This window comes from Schistocerca piceifrons, chromosome 3, assembly GCF_021461385.2.
Source record: "Schistocerca piceifrons isolate TAMUIC-IGC-003096 chromosome 3, iqSchPice1.1, whole genome shotgun sequence".
Lineage (NCBI taxonomy): Eukaryota > Metazoa > Arthropoda > Insecta > Orthoptera > Acrididae > Schistocerca > Schistocerca piceifrons.
Genome location: NC_060140.1, coordinates 557,532,102 through 557,549,531, shown reverse-complemented (window position 1 = coordinate 557,549,531; position 17,430 = coordinate 557,532,102). Strand labels below are relative to the sequence as shown.

The following is a 17,430-nucleotide window of genomic DNA, read 5'->3' as shown; positions in this document are numbered from 1 at the left end:
CAGACATGAACTGTATGCGTGATTTTGAGGTACACCTGTGGTCCGCAGGATCCCCACATCCGTCCCCAGTAGAACATGTCTGTGGACATCTCGGATGTCAACTCATCCCAATGCCACTATGCAGAATACGAGGAACAGCACTTTGGACCAGTTTGTCTCAAGAGAGGATACGATGGCCTTATGAAAGAAAACTTTTCAAACCGAATGAGTGCTTGTATACTGTTATACTGTAAAAAGGTGGTGCAACATTATACTGATAAGTGGTCTCATTCTACCAAGTTATGTGCAAATAAGGATTTGACCACAGTATTCACCGTGGTTTAGGGGAAGCGTCTTTGGTTCACAATCAAAATATCATTGGTCCCGAGTTCTAACCCTGCCACCGCTTATAATTTGAATAAAAATCGCCACCAATGGCGGCCGAAGACTTCCGGCATAAGAAGTCACCTTCATTCTGCCAACGGTCTTGTCAAAGACGGTAGAAGAACTATTAGAGTTTCAGGGTACTCTTGTCCTTGGAGTGCAAAACTGATCCTTATGGCAGAAGAGTCGGTAATGATCAACGGCATCAGGATGAAGAAGGAAATGGAATTAAACACACATGGCATTAAAAACACATAATCTGTATTAACAGGACATGTAGCATGTAATCGACAAATTGTAATGATGACCTCCCCATAGGCAAAAGATTCGACTAGTCACCCATTCGGATCTCCGGGAGGGGACTGCCGATGGGGAGCTAACTATGAGGAAAAGCTTGAATAACCAACGGAGTGATAACGTTGTACGAGTCAGGGCACTGAACGTGGTAGCCAAGCTAGAAAATCTCAAAAGGGAAATGCTAAGGCCTAGTCTAGATAGAGTAGGGGTCAATAGAGTCATATGGAAAGAAGACTAGAATTTCTGAACAGGTAAGTATAGGGTAGTTTAAAAAGAGGAAGTAAGATCGTATTTAACGTACCGTCGACATCGGGGTCATTAGAAGCGGAGCACAAGCTCGTATTGCGTCATGGATAGCGAAGGAAATCGGCCGTGTCCTTTCGAACGAACCACGCTGGCATTTGCCTGGAGCGATTTTGGGGACATCATGAAAAGTCAAGATCAGGCTGCCCGGACGCGGGTTTGAGCCGTTATCCTCCAGAATGCAGGTCCAGTGTGCTAACCCCTGCGGTACCTCGCTCGATGGTAGTAACAACAACAAAAAAATGGTTCAAATGGCTCTGAGCACTATGGGACTTAACTTCTGAGGTTATCAGTCCCCTAGAACTTAGAACTACATAAGCCTAACTAACCTAAGGACATCACACTCATCCATGTCCGAAGCAGGATTCGAACCTGCGACCGTAGCGGTCGCGAGGTTCCAGACTATAGCGCCTAGAACCGCTCGGCCACTCAGGCTGGCGTAGTATCAACAGCAGTAGAAAGTGATATAACCGGAATAAGATTCGTGATGGATAGGAACGTAGGGCAGAGAATGTGTTACTGTGAACAGTTCAGTAATAGGGTGGTTCTCATCAGAATCTACGTCAAACCAACATGGACAACGATAGCTCAGGTATACATGCGGAAGTCGCAAGCCGAAATTAAAGAGATAGAGAAAATACATGACGGTGTTGAACAGGTAACTCAGCACGTAAAGGAAGACGAAAATCTAATAATCATGGGGGGAATTCGGTTGTAGGGAAAGGAGCAGAAGAAAGTGCTGCGGGAGAATAAGGGCTTGGTAGTAGGAATGAGAGAGGAGAAAAACTTACTGAGTTCTGCAAAAATCTCGGATGGAAATATCGAATACTCTGTTGAAGAAACAGCAGAGGAGGAGGTACACTAGGAAAAGTCCGGGAGATACATGAAGATTTCACTTAGATTATATCATTGTCAGGCAGTGATACCGAAATCAGATACTGGGTTGTAAGGCGTTCCCTGGAGAAGAAGAATGAAAAGATACGCTTGGAGTTCTCTGACATTTCAATAAGAAACAGTTTATTAGTCAGTTCAATGTAAGAGGAATGGACATCTCTAAAAAGGGTAATCACAGAGTTGGAAAGAAAAACGTAGGTACAAACAAGGTAACTGCGAAGAAACCATGGGTATCAGGAGAAATACTTGAGTAGACGAAAGAAGAAAAAGGATAGAAAAATACAAGTCTCTTAGGAATGAATGATGTAGTAAGTTCAGGGAAGCTAAGGCGAAATGGCTTCATGAGAAATGTGAAAAAACGGAACTGAAATGGTTGTCGGAAGGACTGACACAGCATATAAAATAATGTAAACAACCTTCAGTAAAATCAAAAGCAAGGGTAGCATCATTAAGAGTGCAATGGGAACAGTGCTGTTAAATGTAGCGGAGAGAACAGGTAAGTAGAAAAAGTACTTTGAAGACCTCTATGAGCGCAAAGACTGGTCTGATGACGTGATATAAGAAGAAAGACGAGTCGTCATAGAAGGAATAAGTGATCCAGTATTACAATCAGATTTTAAAAGAGCTTCGGAAGACTAAAGGTTGAATGGAGCAGTAGAGATGGATAACACTCGATCAGAATTTCTAAAATCATTGGCGGAGTGGCAACAAAACGACTGTTCACTATGGCGTGTAGAATGTATGAGTCTGAGGTTATACCAACTAATCTTCGGGAAAACATCATCCACACAATTCTGAAAATTGCATCAGCTGACAAATGCGAGAATTATCATTTTAACAGTCCTTGCATACAAGTTCCAAATAGAAAAGAGAAGTGAGCATCTGTTAGATGGCGATCGGTTTGGCTCTAGGAAAGGGAAGGGCACCAGAGAGGCGATTATAACGTTACAATTGATAATAGAATCGAGACTAAAGAAAAATCAAAACACGTTTATAGGTTTTGTCGACCTGGAAAAAGCGTTTGACAATGTCAAATGGAGCGAGATGTTCAAAATTATGAGAAAAATAGGAGTAAGCTATAGGGAAAGACGGGGAATATACAAAATGTACAAGAACTGTCCAATCTATACAGCGAAGAGGCAAGGATGGAAATTAAAGAAAGGTTTCAGAGTGGAATTAATATTCAACGTGAAAGGATAGCAAGGATAAGATTGGCTGATGACATTGCTATCCTGAGTGAAAATGGAGGAGAATTACAGGAAATGCTGAATGGATTGAACAATATAATGTGTACAGAATATTGATTGAGAGTAAATCGAAGAAAGATGAAAATAATAAGAAGTTACAGAAATGAGAAAACCGATAAACTTAAAGTTAGGATCGGTGATCAATAAATAGATGAAGTAAGGAATTCTGATAACGGGGTAGCAGAATAACCAATGATGGGCAGATCAGGGAGGACATCAGAGGCAGACTAGCACTAGCAGAAAAGGCATTCTTGGACAGAAGAAGCCTGTTAGTATCAAATATAGGCCTTAATTTGAGGAAGAAGTTTCTGTGAATGTACATTTGGAGATCAGCATTGTATGGTGGTAAAATATAGACTGTGGGAAAGCCGGAACAGCCGCGCGGGATTAGCCGAGCGGTCTAGGGCGCTGCAGTCATGGACTGTGCGGCTGGTCCCGGCGGAGGTTCGAGTCCTCCCTCGGGCGTGGGTGTGTGTGTTTGTCCTTAGGATAATTTAGGTTAAGTAGTGTGTAAGCTTAGGGACTGATGACCTTAGCAGTTAATTCCCATAAGATTTCACACACATTTGATTTTTTTTTTTTTTTTTTTTGAATCGGTGAGGAAAGGAATATATGGATAACACTGACAGGAAGGAAGGACAGGTTAGTAGGGCATCTGCTATATGCATCTAATAGCTCAGGAAATAGGTTGCAAGTACCCTGAGATGAAGAGGCTGGCGACTGACGAACAACTGTATGAAGCAGAACCACGTCCTCACTATCGGACGCTCAGAGAAGGGAAAAGGTCGCCAGGAGTCATGAGTCACGGAACACCTTCGATGGTAGGGGATTAGTACCTCAAAAATCACATGTGACAGTGTATCGAAATTGCCAACAGGACACGCTACATGTAGGTAGTGGAGGGATTGTCACGTACGAGATGGTTAGACGGAATGAAACAAGGCTCCTGAATCATCAGTTCTCATAGCCAAACCCACTCGCAAATTAAATGCATTCATTTCTTCCCCTATAGCGCCCTGAACACGAATTACTGACTGGTAGTCTATGGTTCAGTGTCTCAAGAGTGTAACTATGTGAACAGAAGCAATAAATAGGTCCGAAGAAGAGAACCTCCAACGAGAGACGTGAATTCAGTAACTTAGGAGGCTGACAGTAAATTATGAGACCTGATTTACTGAATTGTATATGAAACAGTTTCTACACGTTTATTTGCTGTGTTTAAAACTCTTTCACTATAAGCTACTTTACTGTAAAAGAAACAGTGGCGTACAAAATACGTAGGGTTGAAAGAAGCGAATTGGATATACTAAAAACGTAACAGACGTTCTGAAATAGTGAGTTTATAAAGGTTCATGGCAGATTGCACATACAAATTTTTAAACACGTAATTTCACATTACTCCCATCTAGTACAACATGCCATCATCATTGTGATATACGCGGAAACTTTGTCTATGTTGCCGAATATGTGTCTTTCTTTGAGAGAAGTTCTTTCCATTTAAGAAATGTCAACAAAATTAGCGTGGAAAATTACGAAAAAACAATCTCGAAGGAAATATCTACTTAGGTCATTATTCACAGGTGTAAGAAAAAGTTTACGTTCTTTGAGCTATTGAACATGAAAGTTTGTAGAAGAAATAAATGCTTGAGGATAATGAGTAAATAGTTATAGACCCATCCAAGGTACCCAGCACGAGAAATTGCGTCAAAGCTACACAAGAAATTATATTGAAAGAAATTCACTCACTCACCCTTATTTTATTATAAAGCAGTTGCAGACTTTACTCCGCCATCTCTTTAGCTTTCTCTCTTCAAATAGTTAACTTGTACCGCTATGTATTTGGCGAAGCTGATATTGGTGCAACTTGCACGCTCACTTACTCTTAATGAGAAAGTGAATTTCTCGCTGTCGACAAGTCTCATAAACAGACAAGTAAGATCTCTATGTTGGCCACGACCACGATGAGTTACGTATTGCAAATGGATCAGTATGCTTATAAACTAAGTTAAAAATATTGGTTATAAAGTATAATGTGGTATACGTGCCTCCCTCAAGCATTACTAGCCTGTTGTCCTCTGCAAATTTGATCTCGAGACCTAATTGTAGACCATTGTATGCTGTCCCAAGTTCAATAAACCTCGCAGTGCCAGGGTACTTCTCCTCTAGTGATGGCAACCATGCGTAGATCTATGAATGAGAATGAATGTATTAACTACAAGCTATACTCTAGTGAACAAAAAAAAAAATAAAATGATCGTATGGCAGTGATGGCAGTGAGTATCCACCTGGAGAAGTTCGGAGCCCGAGTTGCAAGTCTCTACAGTTGGGACCACACTGGACGACTTACGCGTCGATGATGAGGACAATGCAGCAACCAGTCCACGACCGAAGGAAAATACTACTGAACATTTCATGCATTGCGTTCGCCATACTTAGGAAGCTTCTGTGTTAATGCACAGTCTTCAAACCCTACTGTGAGCTACCAAAAGAAACTAGCTAGGACTATACACGTACCTTTTTTTTAAAAAAAATCTTACACTTGTTTGTTTCCTATGAACTTTCATTTTTAGTACATATAAAATGAATTTTAATTACTTTTATTTTGGAAGCTACCAAATAATAGATATGAAATTTTAAAAATGCAGTTTAGGTCAATTCATCGTCTTAGTAGGATTTCTTATTCTGTGCATTAATGTCTGAAACTCTGAATGAAATTTCGATTGCTGCTTAGACTTAGTACTACTTAAACCTAACTAACCCAAGTGCAGCACTCACATCCACGCCCGAGGCCGGATTCGAACCTGCGATCGTAGCAGCAGCGCGGTTCCGGATGAAGCGCCTAGAGCTGCTCGGTCACAGCGGCCGGCTAGTTGCCGGTTTGTATGGAATATTGATGAATGACATTGTATACATATTTGAAGGGCGATGAAGTAGCCACTAAAATGAAAACTGAGTTTTCACCAAACCATCTTAACTGACGGAAGCTTGCCGTTAATACGTTTTGAACCTACTTGATATAAGCATTCACACTACATATTTTTAAGTGATTTACAGGAATCATGAGCATTTTTGAAGGTTCACGTAGTGGCCACTTTTCCCTACCTTAGTGGATAACGTGACCAGTGCCTGACCGCATTACGGTTCAGGTCGTTGGTATAAAAACGATGTTGTATTTTGTTTTCTTCTGTCAAATGGTTCAAATGGCTCTGAGCACTATGGGACTCAACTGCTGAGGTCATTAGTCCCCTAGAACTTAGAACTAGTTAAGCCTAACTAACCTAAGGACATCACAAACATCCATGCCCGAGGCAGGATTCGAACCTGCGACCGTAGCGGTCTTGCGGTTCCAGACTGCAGCGCCTTTAACCGCACGGCCACTTCGGCCGGCTTTCTTCTGTCAGCTAGATTGCTAATTACCATAGGTTATTCAACTAAATCCATAAAATCGTTTTTCCATTTCAAAATTATTATTAACGGTTTCTTGTTCGTTTTCTTCACTGAATAAATTCCTTAAGCTTTCCATGATTATTTGACCACCCATTGCATTTCAGTTTTTTGCTATAGCTCTTCTTTTCTTTCATAAATTGTTTTGCTGGTTTAGAAAAAGACATCATTCTTTCAATCGCACTTTCCATCGCAACAGTCTCGCATGTTTGTTCCTGTGATTTCTAGACATATCAGCATAATCTTCAGGGCCTAGTGCCTAAAATAATACCGGGCGGCTGCAGAAGACCATTTTCAATCGGATTTTTGTACACGTATAACAGAACGGAAATGGTTTCAAATATAAGTAATTAATTAATTCAAAATCGCCATAATCAGTATAATACAAATGATAGCTTTGTATATAAGCGGATTTAGAAGTCCATCTGTAGCAATGCGCCTGACATATGGAAGTAATTAACTCTCATTGAGTTAAGCGGATACAAAATAAATTGCAGGGAAAGTAGTCAACTTGGCGACGAGTAGTGTGGTCTCCCTTTCACTGGACGACATGCTGGCATTATTGGTTCACAAATGAAACCATAAAACAAAAACAAAACAGCAAGGCACTATACTAGAAAACCAAAATATGTTTTTACACATAAGTTTTTAAAATGTATTTCTTTATGTATAAGAGAGCTAGAAATAATTATATAAATGACTTACCTTACATTAGAGAACTGAAAGTCAGAAAAAATTTTCCTAAACAATAACGGAACCAGCTCCGTTTGTCAAACTCACTGACAAGAATGAAGGTATATACACATTCGCTCATCAACTTCACGAAGGCTTCAGGACACCGTGAATACAAAATACGGGAGGTGTACATCAGCTCTTTTGAGTCACTGATATGCTGACACGAGCGTAGGTGGCTAAGAGAGGCCTCGCAGATTGGACAAGCGAGATTCAAATCTCAGTCTGGCCATTCAGGTTTTGGTTTTCATTCGAACTGGAGGCGACGAATTGTTCTTACCCCCCCCCCCCCCCTTTATCGGAGCCCAGATTGTGATCCTTCATGAATGACAACGACATCTTCGACGAATTGTCAAATCTTAACCCTGATTGGTTAGGGATGTATTTCATTAATAATATTTCGTCTCCTGTCACTATGCCTTTATTTTCTAATTATTGTACTAATACTGTGACTGAAAAGGAAATACTATTAATAAAATATATTCCTAAAGTACAAGCTAGAGTCACGGACAGCCAACGACTTATTACCTACAGGAAACGTGTTCGCAGTTGCGAATATGAAGAGTAGTCGGCAGTATATTGGAATGATGATTGTGAAAATTTGTGCTGAACCAGCACCCGATTTCGGAATTACGTGAGCGGTCGCCTTCACCGCTTTGGCCGTCCGATCATGATTCAGGGCCACAGTCAAACCTTTATATGTTGTCGTCCATGTGTCACATTCTGCATTCTTATTTTACATAGATTCCTGTCTAGAAAGGACGTGTTTATTGATGCGTTCATGGCAAATAAATACGAAATAAAAGTGCCTGTGTTATTTAGAAGTACGATACAATATTCCTTTGGACATGCATGTCCACGTGCTATTTCGTATTCGGTCTTAATATCCACTCATAACTAAATCCTTCTTATTGTTTGTACAAGTAGATACAATTGTAAAAATCTCATCATCTTTAAATGCTTAGAAATTAATAATTGCTCGTAAATTTTTCTACAGGAGAAAGTTAACTGGTAGTATGTACAGATGTAAGGCTATGAAGCTTTTATGTTTTTTGTAATGTCGGAAACTGGTACAGGTAATAACTTTTATAAGATTCAAAGAAAAATTTTGCAAACGCGTCGCGCTGTTAGTGGTGGAAACTACTCAACAGTAGGCTAGAGTTTGGCATTCGGAGAGAATTCGACAGGCGCTGTGCAGATGTCGGTCTGTGCGTGGCTTGGAGAAGAGACAATGTAACAATAATTTTTAAGTAACAAGTACGATCATATAAGGCTCTGACCCGTTATCAGCGATAAGTAGGGCTCGCTTCCAGCAACGCTTATGAAGAGGAAGAAACAGCTTTTGCAACCACAACTGGAGCGGGCTTGATAGAATTACGTTCAAGAGAAAGGCCATACTATCGGTTGATTGTGATTAAATGGGACTTATTCATAGAAAGGCCAGTGTGGACAGTAATTAACGTATGGCATTGAAACTTGGTTGATATGCTAATACGTTAATGCAGAACCGATTTACGCTGGAAAAAATTGGTTCTAATTTTGACCACCAGGTGTAAATCTGGCGCTGTGCAGCATCTCGTCGACGTCTCCAGTCCTCATACTGAACAAATTGTGTAAGTGGTGGTTAATAATAAACTTTACACTATGCTTATCTCATTTCTTTCAGTTTGTCTGCCAGCGTCCCGTTCGTAATCCATTAGATATGGAAACGTTTCTAAACCTCTTTCTTGCATTCACAGCGCCACAGATATGTTCCTGGTGGTGAAAACTGGTAGTAACTTTTTTGCAGCGTCAATCGATTCCTCTTTACCGCATCAGAATATCTACCAAGTTTCGCTGGCACAGAATAATTACAGCCCGTACTGGACTGGACTGGAACCGCGCATAGTGTGGAAGTGCCGAACTACAACAGGAAGTGGGCGTGCTGGTTGGTCGCTTCCCGGCTGTAATACGCAGTCTGTTAAATGGCACGCTGGATGCGCTGTTTGTGAAACCGTGCAGGGTCCACCTTGTTTAACCTTGGCCGATAGAAGGAGTAAATGAATTTGGTGAGCATCTTCGTGAAACATTTGCCCACACCATTTTCATGTCGCGGTATGTACAACTGTGGGTGTGCGAGCTTGTTTGGCTCCTTGTTTCAGCACGTTTAGGTGAGGACCGTTGAAGATATTTTTTCCCGTCGTTGTGTGACAGTGTAAATCTGAGAACAGGAAATTTTTCCATCTTGTTTGTTGCTGAAAGGTTTTGTGATTTAATTATTTATTTTTATGTTTAAAGACTCTTTCAATTTACTCTCCCTTATACATGCGAAGAAGGGTGTCGAGTTCCTACCCTAGACATTGAGATTGTTGTTGTTACCGAAATTCTAAGTTCTGTGGATCTTTGGAAATCAGTTATTCTGTGTTTAACTGAAGCTTCTTGATGGCTTTTACAAAGCTCTTGGTTTATAAAATGCAACTAGTTGTCCTATTTAAACCGTAAATTGCTATTTTATTCTTTTATTAACCTGTCTCAAGCTCAATTGCTTCTTTTTATTGGTATAATTATCACATTGTAGAATTCTTTGCATCATCGGTGTTTCAGGTTGTTTATATTTTGTTAATCATTAGGGCTTAGGAATATCCAGAGAAATTTCTCTGGTCCTCACTAAAAATTGTTACATAATGAGCGCCTCGGTGTATTGTAGTACAGCCAATGGATGCTAGAACTTAGACCAACTTCTGAGGGTGGATGGGTGGGGGGGGGGGGGTGGTTGAGGGGTGGTGGGGAGGGAGTGCGACGGGGGAGTTGGCATCTCCAGTACTGGTGATAGTCGTCGATTTCTTACTGGGTGTATTATCAGGTCATTGTAAACGCCTTGGCTGGTTTTTCAGAACCTTTGTCTTATAGTACAATTTTTGGCAGTTATTCGCGTGTTAATTTAAACCATTACAGCCGTGGTCTAAGTAAACACTCATTTTCTGTCTTCATGTGAATGATTTTTATATGATCACCTGGTACTTCCACTCCCAGGTCCGCTCTCCTAACGTTTCTGTTTCCTAATGTAATTTCCGGAATATCGCATGATGAAATTAGACTAAATTCCATTACCCTTGAGTTACTTTTGTTGACGATCAACTCGTATTGTTTCAAGACAGTATTCATATTGTTCAACATTTTTACAGATTCTACCCCGTCTGTGACAAAATTACAGTGTCATCAGCAAATCTCAAATTTTTATTTCTTCTTCCTGAACTTTAATTCCCTTTGCAAATTGCTCCTTGACAGGCAGGCAGGGTCGCCAACGAAGTACAACACTTAGCACTGATACCACGGTTATTATTGATACCAACGTACAGCCAGAACAGAGCGGACTTCGTAGGCGGAGAGTGCAGCTATTTATACAAACATAGAATATTCCAGAATATACAAATATTAGATATTTCAAGGACCATCCAGAAATATGAAATACTAAGTAACAAGCCATTTCTGCTTGCTTAATTTACAAATTCAATCACACTGGGGCAGGATACAACATTGTCTCGCTCTCTTCTCAAGCACTGCTCCCATTTGAAATCCTTCGACTCTTATAACTGCAGTTTGGTTTTTATGCAAGTTGTGGATGACCTCTCGCACGCTGTGTTGTGTCCTTGCTACGTCCCAATTTTCATACAGTGTAGTTCAATCAGCATAGTTAAAAGCTTTCTCTAAGTCCACAAACGCTATAAACGTAGGTTTGAATTTCTTCCTATTGTCTTCTAACTCGTAGAGTCAGTATTGCCTCGTATGTACGTGCAGTGCTCTGGGACCCAAACTGACTTTCCTCAAGGACGGCTTCTATTAGTTTTTCCATTCTCCTCTGAAATGTATGCTGTGCATTTCTATACGCACAGTCCTGGTAGAAAAGCGTTTCTAATGCTCCACGTTTAAACAGGTGGCGATCTTTATCACAGCAGACCGTTGATTTGTCCATATACCTCTGTGAAGACGATGTGACGACGCTTCGTCGAATACGTCTAGTCTTTTACGGGTGTGGAATTATCGTCTCTGCGATACGGCACCCTAGACACAAGAATTATTGTGTAGTGTTCGATGTGCTACTGTCACGTGGATGCTACAATGATGAACAAATCAGAAGGCAGGGTCGCCAACGAAGTGCAACACTTAGCACTGATATCAGTTATTACTGGTACCAATGTACAGGCCGGCCGTAGTGGCCGAGCGGTTCTGGGCGCTTCAGTCTGGAACCGCGTGACTGCTACGGTCGCAGGATCGAATCCTGCCTCGGGCATGGACGTGTGTGATGTCCTTAGGTTAGTTAGGTTTAAGTAGTTCTAAGTTCTAGGCGACTGATGACCTCAGATGTTAAGTTTCACGGTGCTCAGAGCCATTTGAACCATTTGAACCAACGTATAGCCAGAACAGAGCTGACTTTGTAGGCGGAGAGTGCAGCTATTTATACAAACATAGAATATTCCAGAATTCACAAATATCAGATATTTCGAGGACCATCCAGAAATATGAAATACTAAGTAACAAATAACTGCTGGTATCGGGACTGAGCAGGCGCACGCCAGCCAGCAGTGCTGATCACTAAGCCACACTGCACGCAGTGGCACAGCTCTCCCTCCTGGCGAAACAGCGATCCGCTGTTCCAAGTTGTCAGTCGAGTCGACTACAGCTCCCTTGATTCACATTTTGGCAGTCCTCTGTACGGCAGCGCTGATGAATCGTCAGGTTCTGGCCGAGTTGTTACACCCTCTTCACTAATGTGAGCACCGAAGGTGGATCCTCCCATTCAAGATTCACGATCGTCGAGTAGGTTTTCTGTTTCCTTGAACTTCCCATAATTTATCTGCGCCTCTGGACTGTAGTAGAGATTCATACAGAGGACATGGACGAATTCTCTACTTTCTCGTCTTCTTGATGCTCACAGTCCCATACTTTATTTCTGGCGACTGACAAGCTCCGAACAATACCATACGGTCCAAAGTGGCGCTTTAGCTACTTTTCCGATAGTGCCACTTTCCGCACCAGCGTAAAAATCAATACCAAGTCTCCCGGATTGTATCACAGATTTTCATATATATCTATTTGCTCATACATATGTCCGTAGCTGCCGTTCATCCCTGTCATCTACGGCTCGTGGTACACTCCAACTGCCGTGACGCCGGACTTGGATAGCTCTATTTTGTCAAGCACGCTATACTTATCCACAGCGGTACGCGAAAACTTTACAAACTTAGCCGTTTCAGGAATGCTTGCACCCATGGTCCGAAAGCCAATAATCACGCCCTTTTGGACGTCAGATAAATCGCTTCGTCTCAACATTATGACAACAACTTTACTATTTCCCTCGTCCCCCGAAACACCTTATATACCCTCCACTGCTCATGCTACCACATTACGTCTGTGAATGGTTACTACACGTTAATGTCTAACATAGACAGTGGTCACATTTAAGTGTTTTTATCGTCTAGTTTAAACTTCAGACAGTTCAATACATGGAAAATGAGCACTGCTGGCAAAAATACCGCCTTGTCATCCTGAACGGGTGGCATGAAGTCCAAGTCAGATATCTAACTGTATAGTGTGGATAACTGTGTCGTTTACTTACGTGATAAAGTTTTATATTTGTGTTGTGGATGAAGGAGACGGTAAAATGCTGTACTAGCTTCCACTTACTCCTCTAAATAAGCAAAAGTGACAGCCTCAAGATTTCAATGAAAGGACGCTGTGCACAGAAGCTCTGAATTTAACATTTAACCCAGATGAGGGAAATTTTACGCCAGCCCATTCATTGCTCCTTTTCAGTTTTCATCATTTATCCTTCTGCACGCCTACCCCCCCCCCCCCCCCCCAACACCATCAAGCGCACACACACACACACACACACACCACACACATACTCTTTGAGGCAAAACAGAACAGATGAAACTTCCTTTCACAATCCCGGTTCGAAGCAGCTACCTCAAGTTCAGTGCCACCACAACCGTTAATAATCTCTACCATGCAAATAGATCATTGGTATGAAGCTTAACTCATATGTTTTCAGTTCTTAAATTTAAAGCTGGCCATGATAAACCCTCAGAAAATAAAGGACACACTGTGCCGAATTTTTACAAACTTGTCAGAAGTAGGCTGAAGGATTTTTCAAAGAATTGCTCACCTCCTCAATGGTGTGATATTCATCTAAGGCAAAGTCCTCTCTCGTAGCTTTTTCTCGCCTCTGGTTGTCTATCAGTCTGAAAAGCGTGAGAAGTAATGTAATAATCAACTATGGTTTGAAATTCAAAGTGATTTGCCAGAGGTAATCAGACCAACTGACTATGATGTCTGCTCTTGTTTCAGAAACAGCTTACGTTGTCATTTGTGTACATCAAAATAACATTAAATCAACGTAAAACTTAAGGGTTTTCTGTTGCACTGTTATTTTCGAGAAAATCTAGTCTTTTCATGTTCTGGTAAAAAAATTCTTTAAGGATCCACATATAAAATACAAACTATGCCCCTATTCAAACATGCCAGCACATGTTATGCGTATTTTTTCTGCTTTTGCTTCTACTATTTCTATACCGCCTGGCGGTGCTTGGCGTGGAATAACTTGTGTAACAGTGTCACTTGGCACTTTTCCAGTTCCAGTCGGTGAAAGTACACAAGCAGTACGATTGCTTCTAGGCCTCCGTGTGAATTCTAATCATCTGCATATATCTCGAGAAAATAGCCTAAAGCGATCTGACATTTCTATAAGCAACAGTGTCATGAGTGTATAGTCTCGTGGCGTTTCAACGTTTCCCGCCAGAATGACATGGTGTGTTCTACTTGGTCACAAAGCTGGTCCGATATTCTCTATGATCATATATTGTTTATTAGGCAAAACTGCGGAAGTGTATCGGACGCCCTCTGAAAGTCAAGCAACCTGACTGCAGAGCGTTAATAAGTACACTCTACGATCTGTTTGGTTTTCACATGTGTCGTAAGACGAAAAAAAAAACTTCTCATAACCCTAGATGATTTTGCTACATTATACAGTGGTATGGGAGGATACTGCGCTTGGAAGAATTTCAGATGTTTGACAGTGATGTCACCGGTTTTCCAGGTATATCTGATGATGGAATTAGTAGTCTGAATCGAGGCTATATCTCCTATAAGTAACCTACATACACCTTTATATACATAATACAGGATGTATGTACGTAGGTCCAGCATCTTCTCCTAAATCAATGGAACTATTTCATCCTGGTTTGGTATATATACTGCTTGCTATATGAGAATCAGCACTGTGGGGTTTAGAGCCTCATAGGTCCCAGAGGAGGAAAGATAGAGTTGTGCAGACGGTATCAGCATGCCTCTCAGGGCTACATGTGTTTAGACAGAGAGAGTGTGTGAGAGGAGGAGATGGATACAGAGAGGGAGGTGAACCGGTGGACAGAGAGAGGAGGAAGAATGAGTTGGACAGAGGGAACGAGAGGAAGAAACAGACAGAGGGGGTGGGAGAGAGGTGAATAAATAGAGAGTGAGAATGTGAACATGAACAGAGAGAGTGAGGAGGAGGTGACAGACAAAGATAGTAGGGAGGAGAAGATGGATAGAAAGGGTTGATGATGAAATGGTCATAGAGAGGGGTAGGATGAAATGGACAGAGGTAGGGGACATGGACACAGAGAAAAGAGGAGGATGACATAGAGAGAAGGTGTAGGTGAGACAGAGAGCTGGGGTGGAGGAGATGGGCAGACACGTGTTACACTTAATAAATGGACCGTGGGAACACATACCGTGCCGACAGTACACCCTGTCGACATAGCGTAAGGGAAGTCCAGGAAGTTGGGAAAGTATGGGTAAGCTTTCAACTACAATTCGCTATTGACTAGAAAATCAAGAAGATATCCGTTGACATAACACCAGCTGCACTGAGGCGTTTCCATGGAAACATCAACAGAATACCAGCTGCACAGTAGCGTTTCCATAGAAATTTTCACTAGTTCGGCTCACCTGATGTCTTCAGGCAGGCTCGTGAGGCAGTAGCGCCATGCACACTGCATCCATCCTTATTCATCTTACGTCAACGCTACAATAGGATTACGCCTAAGGTAATAACAAACCAGATAAATTTCACTTATTAGGTTCCAACGCAGTATTCCTGTACCAACACAAATGTCGTTCATTCATTGCAGCTGTTCAAGTTACACATGTAACTGTATTTACAGGAACAAGCGACAACACACACCAAGAATTATCCTTTGACACAGTTCCAGCAACACTGAGGCACTGAGACGTGCACAAATTCAGGTAACGTAACTGGTTGAAGCAGGGGTAGAAGTGGCTCCACACTGCCTCCTACTTTCTGGCTTCATATCACGCCAACGCGACTACTACAGAGACGTTTCACGCTATTTCATTAACAATTACAGACTGAAATAAATAACAACTCCACATCTCCTGCACAGAGAGATTGGGGGAGGAAGAGCTGGACATACAGATGGTGGAAGAAGAGATGTGTGCGTTATATACGTCGAATGTCACAAGGGCAAACTCGCGGGGAAAAAGTTTATCATCAATAAATTTCAGCATCACGGAGTCCTCATTCTTTGTTAATAAATTTTTATTCAGTAATTTTTTATTTATCAGATGACAGTGATAAAGTTACCACTCTTTAGCCTTTAGTATAGAAGTAAAAGAAATGCAACCATTAACTTTTATGATGACGGAAAACGAGGGAATCCAGACATGATGCAATCGAGTTCTGTTTACTCCGCACAGTGATGATAGTAGTAATGATTCCTGGTAACTATATGGAAAATTAATTTGGGCGAGGCAGGTATTTTAGGCGATGTTACATGAAAAAGGATGCAGGAAGTACCTGGACATAAGAATTAATAGGGCTGATGTCGAGATTAGTGGGTTATAGGATTTGAGAGAGGATGGCGTGGAGCGTTTATTCAGAATGATGCAGGTGAGGTGGGTTAGCTACATTTAGCAGGATGGGTAGATTCCACGGATTTTATGACGGCCTGGAATAGGGAGACAGAATCGTCCTGGAAGTGTATTTGGAGTGTTTCGAGATGGAAAGAAGGTTGGATGTGCTGACATTGGCGTGGCAGCAGGTCACGGTTCTCAAGAATGTGCCTCACAGTGGGCTGTTAGGACTTACGTTAACGGCGGATGTAGGACTGGCGAAGGTGTAGGTGTTTGATATGATGAAACTTTATGAGCTGCCATAGCTTACAAATCGGAGAACGTATTTGGTTGCAGGAACAAAGAGGAGTGTTTGTCATTCAGGAATTTGGATGGATTCCTAAAAAATGGGAGGAGCAGAACACAAATTCAATCCCTTTTTTTCTCTATTTTCTTTCCGCAATTACGGCTACGGGCACGCAGCATTGATGCTACCCTCTTCAGTCGTTGATTAATACAATTAAAAATCTATATAATACACAGATGTGGGAATGAAAACGATGATGTGGGATTGCTAAGTTGATATGCTGTGAGAATACTGGTGCTGTGGTACCTTGGTAACAGTTTCAATGTGTGAATTTAGATGCGGATAGGAGTCGAGTGAAAATGATTGGAGAACGAACGTGGGATCAGTACTGATGAAGGACTAGAGACGGCATGTAAACAGGAATCAACACACGCAGGGAAACAGCGGGTTCGAGAATTCACTGGAAAAACGAGCATCGATGTTAGGTTACAGTTGATACAGTTCTCAGAAATTATCCTGAGAAAGGACACAATTTCAAAGCACACGAGCCACAATATAAACTAAAAGTTTATAGCATACGAAACGCACCGATAATTTCGAAGTCCAAACCGCTTTTTCCCCGCAATATCAGCGAAACCGAAAAATAAAGAGGCTCGCTGCTACTGCTAAAAGCGAGCTTCTTTATTTTTCGACTTTGTCGACATTGCTGTGAAAGAACGATTTGGACTTTGAAATTATCGGTGCGTACCATATAATGTAAACTTGCAGTTTTTGTTGTGGCTCGAGTACTCCATTTCAGCTTCAATACAGTCAAGTTGCCACCAGTGAACTTTTGAGACACATTTAGTGCTTTCAATGTGTAAATTTAAACCGTTTGCTTCTTTGGCCAGAAATATATGTCAGTAGGCACAAGTTCCGCAAACCTGCACTCACTGTTCGGATGGCGGAAACTGAAATCAAAATACAGTT

At 41.5% G+C, this 17,430-nt stretch overlaps 1 protein-coding gene across 1 annotated transcript in view; it reads right to left on the bottom strand.

The window, feature by feature from the left end:
• Positions 1-17,430, bottom strand: part of LOC124788833 (zinc carboxypeptidase-like) — a 121,801-nt gene that overhangs the window by 43,287 nt on the left and 61,084 nt on the right. Inside the window, exons 4-5 of the mRNA XM_047256115.1 lie at positions 13,429-13,504; positions 5,150-5,291 (exon numbers count right to left, since the gene is read on the bottom strand). Coding sequence (XP_047112071.1) covers positions 5,150-5,291; positions 13,429-13,504 — 218 coding nt within the window. The remainder of the gene's footprint in view (positions 1-5,149; positions 5,292-13,428; positions 13,505-17,430) is intronic.